Source organism: Chinchilla lanigera, unplaced genomic scaffold, assembly GCF_000276665.1.
Source record: "Chinchilla lanigera isolate Chin_1 unplaced genomic scaffold, ChiLan1.0 scaffold00050, whole genome shotgun sequence".
In the NCBI taxonomy this organism is placed as follows: Eukaryota; Metazoa; Chordata; class Mammalia; order Rodentia; family Chinchillidae; genus Chinchilla; species Chinchilla lanigera.
The window spans coordinates 15,555,319-15,565,773 of NW_004955451.1; the positions used below are offsets into that span (position 1 = coordinate 15,555,319).

The 10,455-nt window shown below is 44.6% G+C and overlaps 1 protein-coding gene across 1 annotated transcript in view; it reads right to left on the reverse strand.

The window, feature by feature from the left end:
* LOC102024969 (keratin-associated protein 4-3-like) overlaps positions 1 to 7,504 on the reverse strand; it is a 30,019-nt gene extending 22,515 nt beyond the window's left edge. Inside the window, 1 exon segment of the mRNA XM_013519180.1 lies at positions 6,932 to 7,504. Within this exon segment, the coding sequence (XP_013374634.1) occupies positions 6,932 to 7,466 (535 nt within the window). The 5' untranslated portion in view covers positions 7,467 to 7,504.
* Positions 7,505 to 10,455: the final 2,951 nt, after the last annotated feature.

Below are 10,455 nucleotides of genomic sequence, written 5' to 3' on the forward strand. Positions count from 1 at the left end.
GGCGGCTGGAGGTTCTGGGTGGGTTTGCGAGATGGAGGTGTCTGAGAGGTTTGGAAGCCTGCCTGCCCCTGGCCCCTTTTATACCCTGCTGAGCAGCTGTTGTCACCACAAGCAGCACTCTTCCCTGTTGTTGCCTGTTTTTGTTTGTTTTGATAAACAGGCAATTATGTAATTATGGAAGTGCATTTTCCTGCTGAAATTTTCATGGTGGAGGCAGAGCATCATTTCCTTTTCCTACTGTGTTAGAATTCATATGTCCTTCTTAATACACTTCTAATCCTTTTTCTTGCTTCCTTAAAGACAGGTGTCATGTGACATTCTGCCTCTCAGTACTGAATCACTGCTCAGTCTTAGTGTCCCAGCACATGCTGTGCTCCATGGCTAATAATATTCCTTATGCGTCCATAACACTTTAGGAGCGCAGAGAAAAGTAAAACTCACGTCACCTAATGACTCCTTCAGTATGGGCCATGTTACCAAAGAAAGTTTGTGTGTGAAACACAGACCCCTGGGCCGAGAACAGGGTCATGAGAACATGTCCTGTTCATGCTATGAGTCGTAACTTGCTTCTGCATCTCTGAATGGAATACACAGAACTCTTGTACACCGGAAACATCAATGGTAAATGTTGATGGCTTCTTGCTAGAAACAAACTTCCAGACCTGCTTCATACGGCCCAGAGGTTGCTGGCTGCAGAGACCACGTAGCCTATGAGGTCCAAGTGCCTCAACTGTACTTTGGGGAAAGCCTTTCCTTGCAAACTTGACCTCTGGCCGTTGTGGCTTTAACAGGCCATATCGACCCCAGTCCTGGGTCCGAGACTCTTTGATTCCCTTGCCAACCCGAGTTACACACCAGTGGGCCCTGGCTCCTTGCCGTGACTCTCACCCTGCAAGGGCTAGGCCGCCAGCACACAGACTGGCAGCACAGGGGCTGCGGCAGCTGGGGCGGCCGCAGGTGATCTGCAGCAGATGTATGCTGAGTTGTGCTCTGAAGAGGCACGTCGCTCTCTCATCGTGACTCAAGCTGCTGAGCAGATTCCACTCGGTAGTTCCTTTTTCCAGGAAATACATGAAGACACCCAAGAAAATCAGGGAGGAAAAGGAAAAAGAATGGGAAACAGAGATGCAGATCCAATAAATCAGCTTACGCTTATTCGCAGTGAGGGTGGAACCAACGGAAAGGGGACAAATGCGGCCTCCAACTCCCCAGGTAAGTGTGGTTTTCAAGAGCAAGGAAAGCTGCCGGTCCACCACGCGGTGCGCCACGTGCAGAAACCGACAAGGTGGCGTCTCAGAGTTTCCAGTACGCGCGAGGTTCCTGGCAGGCTGGGTCATTCTAAGGAGCAGTCTCTGTCCTTGGAGGGACCTCATTCTACGTACTCCTCCTAAATTCTACTCGAAGTCTGGAGAAGCAGAATTGATGACTCTCCTCCAGACAAAACTCCCAAATTATCTGAAGTCTTTCTAGGCTGCACATCAGTTACACAGAGTAGCAGTTGGAACGCAACTTTGTTACGTTCTTGTTTTTTTTAATTGTTTTCTTTTTGAACTATTTTTTTTCTGCCTTTTTACAATGCCATGAGATAAAGGGACTCAGTCAACTGTAGGAAATTTGAATAAACTGACTCAACTGACATTTGCAAACACCATCTGGGAACTATATTTTATCTCTGCAGTAACCTGAACAACATGATAGAATATCCTCCAAAGAAGAGCACGCAAAGCAAAAGGCCTTTATTTTAGATACCACTTATGTTACCGCACAATCATATTTTTAAATAAACCTTGCTAAGAATTATATCTGTAATTAAAATGAACTACCATTAGATGAATCACAATGTTGTAGTTGTATCATAATTAAGTAAAGACAGCTACTATCACCATCTTAAATTGATTAGAAAATTTAACATATTTAAAATTAAATTATGTGACTTTGGAATAGAAACCAAGATCTATTAGATCCTTAAAGATATGTATATATTATATATATATATGTATATATTTGTGTGTTTGCATAAGTGTGTAGTTGTACTAGAAACAAACCCAGCACCTTCACACTGAACTATAACCCCAGCCTTGTTTATTCTTTTATTTTGAGATAGGATCTCTCTAACTGTCCTAGGCTGGTCTTGAACTCATGGTGCTCTTGCCTCCATCTCCCAGAGTGCCGGGCTGAGGTTACTGCCATGCACCACCACGCCAACTTTTTAACAGCATTACCAGTCTTGATGTGATGTGGTATATGCGATCACAGCAATATATTTAAAATATGGCAAGAGAACTGTCTGCCTATCATTACTGATAGGTAAACATCATCTTTTTAAAAATTGTCATTCATTGCCTATGTAAACATCTCTTTTAGGCTTTAAGAAAACTTTTTAACTCCTATGAATTTTTAAAAATCCTTTGTTATTATGAAGAATACACATATGCTGAAAGCATATAAAGTACACATGTGCAACCCCACGAATATTTATTCAGCAAGGTCCCATGCACCCGAAGCTTGGGTCTGAAAGAGAATGTACCATCACCACAAAGGGCTTCTGTGTGTCATCTCTTGACCCCGTCTCTCTCCATCCACCAGGGAAAATCACTACCATGATTTTACGTAGTCTTTTTTATTGCTTTTCTTTACACTTTACCCACATAGACAAGCATTTCTAAGTAAAAACTGTATAGTCTCACTAGTGTAAGAACCTGAAAGAGTGAATAAAAATTAGGAGGTACAATAGATATTGCGAAAGGGAAGAAAACTGCTCAAAAAGGAAAGAAGAACTGGGATGAGGGAAAAGAGAAAAGAAAGAAAAAAGGGAAAAAATATGTATATATGTATACACAGGGTTGCTAAGATAGTTGTACTACTGATTTCTATTGCTTTATTAAAAGGAACAGTTAATATTCAATTGTTTGATTAATCTTATATGCTGATGTTTGTTTATCTGAGTAATCAATTTGAAGATATTAATATGTAATACACCAACCATTGTTAATTTCCTATCACCTTGTCTGAAATTCTGTATTACTTATACTGTTTTGTGTTATTTTGTTTATACATTTTTGTTCTTTTATCTTTAAAACAAAAAAAGAACAGAGTTTAGTTTTATGTGATTTTAAATTTTACATAAATAAAATCTTGGCATATGTGATTTGGTGTTTTTATTCCTTTGGTCATCATTATGTAGTAGCTGAGACTGGCATCCTCTAAGAGACCCGATTATTCCCTATTTTTTGTGATTATAATTGCAATGCTTTCAATACAGAAGTGTTCCCCAAGGCTCCGTGTGTTAAAGGTTGGGTACCCAGGCTGGTGGTATGGGGTGTATGGACCTTTAAGAGGAGGAACTTCATGGGAAGTCCATATATCATTGGATGTTTGCTCTGCAAAGGATTATGGGACCCCAGACACTCTGTCTCTTCCTCTTCCTGGCTGGTGATGTCAGCAGTTGGCTCTAACATACTTTCTTTCCAGAAACTAAATAAAGCCTTGGCCCAGTTCAACCTCGTGGTCCGTCCACTAGGCCCATAGACACACCTGGTCATCCTTTACCCACTGGAGAAATTTAAAATCCAACACAGTTTTTTCTTGAGCCATGGGACTAAGAAATCTTATATGGAAAAGTCCATTTGAAGTCCCTGGAGCTACTAACCCTCCCCACCGTCCACCAGGTAAACTGGTAAATAATAGAGATTAGTGCTGCCTTCAAATAATTTTTTAAAAATACAAGAGAAAATCCATTCACATTGCTGTATATTTCACTAGTTCAGCCCCCAGAAAACCCAGATGTGTCAAAATGTATAATAGTGGACAATCACAAGGACTACCAAATAGCAGATCCAATTTTGGCTGGGGTGATGGATGTGGAATGTTAGCTAGTCTAGGTTAACAGTTTCCAGTAAGAGATGTATAGAAACTAAACTGGAAAATGGAGTTGGTGACAAAGTCAAGAAGGGAGAAGAGCACCCAGGGAACAGGGTTCCCAGGGTGTGGGTTCACAGGGAACCCACAGCAGTTCCAGGACAGATTCACTGACTTCCCCGGGGCTATGAGAGTTCTTCTGCTCTTTGTCATAATATGGTCCAGAAGGAAACTCTACACAGTGTCCACCAAGATGCTGATGATATCATGTTAGTCAGACCCAATGAAAGACAAAGATGAATGCTATGGCGATCTAAGCAAACACGTTAATCCAGCAGATGGGTGATAAATTTACAAGATCCCGAAGCCTGCCATATTGGTACTATGTTCAAAAATACCGTCTAAAAAACAGCAGGACATCCTGTGTTCAATATCTGGCCTGGCAGTGACAGACCAACACAAAGCCCCTCATCAGCTACCACCCCTTGAGGATATTGGTCCATCATTTCTTTTGACCTAGGTCAATATTTAGTCTCAGGAAGCACATGACTCTCCTCCATCTGCCACGCCCCAGTCTGTGCCGTGCAGTGGGACATATTAGTCAGATTTGCATTCACTGCTTGGAGGAAAGACCTCACACCCACAGTTTATAGATTTATTTGAGTGCACAATTTTAGTCCATGGTCAGCTTGCCTAGAGGTGGGAAGGTCGTTTTGGAAGGGCATGGGTGGCTGATCTCAGGGAAACACTACCCTAGGCGGCCCTGAGTGAATAGAGTACCGGGGTTCTCTTCTTTAACAAAAGTTTTCTTAGCAATTTTTCCCTTTTTCACCCTTGAGGCTGAGCTAGGCGGGGTCTGGCCATTTTCTGAGAAGCCCTCAAAGCATCTTTCCTCTTCCCTGTGGCAAAGTACTTGGCTTCTTTAATGACACTAATGCCTTCAACAGCCATTCTCCTTGGCCCCACTTTAGAGGCATTTTTTTTCCGGTCAGCTGACTTTATCTGTAATCTTTCAGCTCTGGCTTTCGCTGCTCATTCTCACTGTAAAAGAAGTCAGCAGGGTAAGCCACAGCATGCACTTCGGGCTGCCTTGAACTTTCCTCCCCCAGCTGAATTACTACTTTGCCTTCCACCTCAGCCTCACGCAGTGTGGTAGGGCACGGTCAAAATGCAGCAACTTCTGTCCCAGCACTGTCTTCGTTCTCATCTGAAGCCTCAGGAACAGCACATTTACCATTCATTTTGCCAGTCAACAGGCTCATCTTCCGCACTCCCGCTATAATTGCCCAACACACTTTGCTCACAGCCTTCCAAGTTTTCTCCAGCCCAGTTCTCCAAACTTTGTAAACTCCTCCCCCAAAGCATTTTCAAAGGCTGCTAAAGCACATGCCAGGTGAAGTCCTAGCAATGACTGTATCATTCACATGCTCACTTCTCAGTCCCAATAAGAGAAATAAGAGGATGGGGTGGATGGCAGAGTTCCTGCCCAGAATCTCTCCTACCCTGTAGTTCCCCATTCTCCAGTTACCACAGGTGCACACAGGGCTCACAGCGTGTCCCTGTTCCACTCTCCAGCTAACTATCCTCAGCTATAGGGGCCCCTTCCTATGGCACACTCCACCCTAACTGTTCCCTCCCCTCCTGCCCAGGGAGGCCTGCAGCTAGTGATAATTGATCAGTAGTGCAAGTGTGAAGCCACCTCAGCTCCTGGAGGTGGCAAACTGAGGTGTCACTCTCACTTGAGAGTCCCCAGGAGGTCACATAAGATAGAATTCATGGAAACTGAATTACTCTAACATTTATGTGCCTTCTTCCACATTTCTCCCAAGAGTTTTTCTCTATTAACTTTCATGCAAAAATTCCTCGTAGGTATCTGTTTTTACTGAATCCAACTTACCACACATTTCTTAGAATGACACCTCCTAGAGCACAGCTCCTTCAACACACAGCCTAGGGGAGTAAACTTTAAATACAGTGCCTGTAGGGAGAGGGTGACTGACATGGTACGGTCCTACTGCCCAGATCCTTAAAATAATTCAACATAACCTCCCTAAAACAGCTGTGCAAATACTGGAAAATAAAGTGGAAGATTTACCAGTTCAATGGACGGCAAACCCACCTGAGCCCTGACATCAAGGGAGCAATGCATATCATGTGGAAATGTGTGGGAGGCCACCAGAATCGAGACTAGGAACACCGACGTCACAGACTGGGTGTCCTCTGGAGCAACCACACAAGGGGATTTGAACACAAGTGCTTCACTTGGAAAACGATCTCAGGAAGCACTAGAGGGGACTGGGAAAACATTACAGGTCAGAGAGGGAAGTGAGTGCTAGTGACAGCATGGAAGCAACTTGCATGGAGGCAGGTGGGTTCCGGTCCCTCTGAGGAGCTCCAGAAGGCTGACGGGCACTCTGCCAAAGAAAGGCCATCAAGAGCCTTTGCTCATCCACTTGTTTCACTGAGTGAGCTCTGCTCTCCGGGGCTTTACTGTCCTGCCCAGGTCCTGAACTTTAACTAGAGAACATCCTCAGGCAAACTCAGTTGCTACTGGAAGAACCGCCCTCCTGTAGTAGATTAACCTGTGCACTGGGAACAAGCAAATGCAACTGAGATCATGTTCTGTGGTTCTGTCATCCTTTAGAGACGAACTATCCTAAAACTCCCATAGAAGGAAAATGATTTAAGAAGGAAAAATAATGACACATGATACCTTATATTGCTATGCTTTAATTTTTGGATTTATTAAAAATGAAGGAATGCCTCCATTGGAAAAAAATATGAGAACAAATATCTCCATAAAAGTGACATGGTAGTTACCCAATTTAAGAGAACAATCAAACTGTGTTCATTAGGGAGACAGATAGTAACGTTGGGTGAAGGGAGAGCATATCCGGAGGTCAAAAAATTCTCATTGGGTCAGAGGTTTTTACACTTGGACTCTCATGGTCAGCTCCAAGGTGAACTACATCAGGGATGGTTGTTGATGGAGAACAGGCGTGTGCATATCAGAGCCCTCAGCAGCAAGAAGCACTAGAACAGCTGGGGCGGCAGCAGGTGGTTTGGCAACAGGAGGGGCGGCAGCAGCTAGAGATGCAACAGCTGGGCCTGCAGCAGCTGGAAATACAGCAGCTGGGTCTGCAGCAAGTGGGCTGGCAACACACAGACTGGCAGCACTGGGGCCTGCAGCAGCTGGACACGCAGCAGCTGGGGCGGCAGCAGGTGGTCCTGCAGCACGTGGTCTGGAAACAGCTGGGCCGGCAGCAGCTGGACACGCAGCAGCTGGGGCGGCAGCAGATGGGCCTGCAACACGTGGTCTCACAGCACCTGGGCTGACAGCAGCTAGAGATGCAGCAGCTGGGTCTGCAGCAGCTGCTTTGGCAACACTGGGGCCTGCAGCAGGTGGAAATGCAACAGCTAGGCCTGCAGCAGGTGGGCTGGCAGCACACAGACTGGCAGACCTGGGGCCTGCAGCAGCTGGACACGCAGCAGCTGGGGCAGCAGCAGGTGGTCCTGCAGCACGTGGGCTGGCAGCAGCTGGGCCGGCAGCAGCTCTCCTGGCCACAGCCCTGCTCAGAGCAGACGGAGCCACAACAGGAGTTGACCATGGTGTCGGCGGCTGGAGGTTCTGGGTGGGTTTGCGAGATGGAGGTGTCTGAGAGGTTTGGAAGCTTCCCTGCCACGGGTCCCCTTTTATACCCTGACAAGTAGCTGTTGTCGCCACAAGAAGCTCTCTTCCCTGTTGTTGTTTATGTTAATAAACAGGCAATTATCTAATTAGGTAAGTATATTTCCCTGGTGAAATGTTCCCGGTGCGTGCAAAACATTATTTTCTTTTCCTCAAGTGTTAGGATTCATCCATCTTTTTTCCTGATCCACATCATAAATTTCTTCCTTTCTCAACTTCTTCCAAGACAGCTGTCACATGACACTCTGCTCCTTGGTACTGTATTATTCAGTCTCAGTCTACACAGCACAGGGTGTCTTCCCATGGCTGACAATGATTGTTGTACAACTGTAACGCTTCCTCTGTGCAGAGAAATATAAAACTGCATATTAGTCAAATGACTCCTTCATTATGGGTCATGTTGGCAAAGAAATTTCACATGTGAAATACAGACCTTGGATTGAAAGCAAGGTCATGAGAACATGTCCTTTTCATGCTATGAATCATAACTTGCTTCTCCACCTTTGGATGGAATACACAGAACTCTTGTACACTGGAAACATAAATGGTAAATGTTGATGGTTATTTTTGCTAGAAACAAATCTCCAAACCTGGTTCATGTGGCTCAGGGGAGCTGACTGTGGAGATCACATATGCTGTGAGGTTCAAGCGCCTCAACTCTCAATTTTGCAGAGAAGCCTGTCCTTGCAAACTTGGCCCCTGGCCATTGTGGTTTTAATGGCCATATGGACCAAGGTCCTGGGCCCAAGAATCCTTTGTTAGATGGCTGTGGGTCCTATACCTAACTGTTCCCTCTCTCTCTCTCTGTCTCTCTCTCTCTCTCTCTCTCTCTCTCTCTGTCTGTCTCTCTCTCTCTCTCTCTCTGCCTCTCTCTGTCTCTCTGCTCCTCTGTCTCTCTCTCCTTCTCTCTATCTCTGTCTCTCCTTCTCTTTCTCTGTCTCTCTCTCCCTCTCCCTCTCCCCCTCTCTCTCCCTCTGTCTCTCTCACTGTCTGTCCTTCTCTCTCTCTGTCTCCCTGTCTCCACTAAGCTCAGAAGATGTTGTGTATTTGCTCTCTCATCATGATTTAAGTGGTTCATCAGATTCCACTATTTAGATTTCCTTTTTCCCAAAATCACATTTAAAAGACAAAAGAAAATAAAAAAGAGAAAGAAAGCTAGAACACAGATATTCAGGTCAAGCACATCAGCTTACGCTTATTCACAGAAAGGATGGGATGAGCAGAAAGGGTGCAAAAGCGTCCCCCCATTGAATGTGTCTCTGAAAACAAGGGCACCTGCCAGCCTATCGCTTGTTCCTCTGAGTAAGAAGCAGGTGGAAGGAGCCTTAGTGGTGGCTCCATCATGACATCCTTAAACGTCTTCCTTAAGCGTATTTAATGACCAACTCCTTTAGCAATATTTTTACCATACTGATTAGTGAGACTAATTAGTGATGACTTCATTTGTTCACAGATATGTTTTTAAAGCTGATAAACAAAAACGATTTAAACCACTACCTGTCCTGAACAGGGAGATTTTCACTGGATTTGCTGCACAAAAGAGAGAAAAATATAGACACAGGGAAAGAAAGATATTTTTAGTATGGGGAGGGGTTGCTTGATAAGTTTAGGGAGTTTAAGAAAACCCTTCCACCTCTGCTACAGAGGCAGAGAGTATTCTCATTAGGGCCCCATGTGCAGATGTCACAGCTCCCAGCCCAGCGGTTCTCACAGCTGGCTCGTGGTGGACTCACCCGGGGAGCAATAAAAGTTGCCAGTGCCTGAGTTGAAATCACCACAACTCTGATTTAATTGGGCTAATGGAGGGCTTGGGGCTCAGAATATTTTAAACCTTCTGAGCCTCTCCCGGCAGGCTGCAAAGTCTGAGACACATCACTTTAATTCTTTTTTTTCTCTTTTTAAAAATATATTTTATGACCATGTGTGGTGGCACACACCTGTAATCCCAGCACTCAGGAGGCTGAGGCAGAAGGATCACCTTGAGTTTGAGGCCAGCCTGGGCTACAAAGTGAGTCCAAGGCCAGCCTGAACTGCATAGTAAAACCTTCTCTCAAAAAGACCAAAATAATTATTTTATTAGCACATACTTGTAATACATGAAGTTTACATTCATCTTAGGGAGTAGATACATATTCATATCACTTCTTGACTCTTTTTATTCATCTTTCCCTCCCTCCTTGTCTCTAGATCCCCTCCCCCCATTTTCACTGTTATGGTTATTATTATTTTTAGTTCATGTTGATGACACCGTGTTTACATTCAGTGTGAGAGTTTGGTACATGTACATGACACATCTTAAATCTTTTTTACTTCCCCTTCCTCTTCCTCCTCCCCTTGCCCTTGGTCTCTTGGACCCCCTCTTGTTTGCAAAAGATCTATCTTCATTTCCTCCTATCAGTCTTTCTGTTTTGCTTTATTTTAAAGAGAAAAGATAAAACAAAATTTCAAAACAAAATAATAGGAGAATAACAATAGCTAATACATTGAAGTGAGCCATGCCAGAGAAGAGCGATCCCTCCCATGGCCTCTCTGCTACCACAGGAACCCAGGTGGGCCATGCTGGCCCCTCCCCTCATGACTGCCAAGACCAAGGTGAACCACCCGGGAAGGCCCAGAGACCAGAGGGAATGCCAGCGACACAGTGGGGTCCCAGTTAGATGCACAGGATGGACAGGTGAGACTAGTGGTGTGAAAAATCCAAAGTAACGTTAACAATATGAGCCAACAGGTGACTGAGGAGGCCTCCAGATGGCAACCAGCTCAGGAAGAGTCCAGGACACATTGAGGGGCTCTTTTCTCTTATTTTTTTCTTTTCTCTTCTTTTTCTTCTTCATCTTGCCTTTTTCTTTCTTTCCTTTTCTCTCCTTTCTTTCTTTCTTTTACTCTTTTTTCTCTCTTTTCTAAATGGC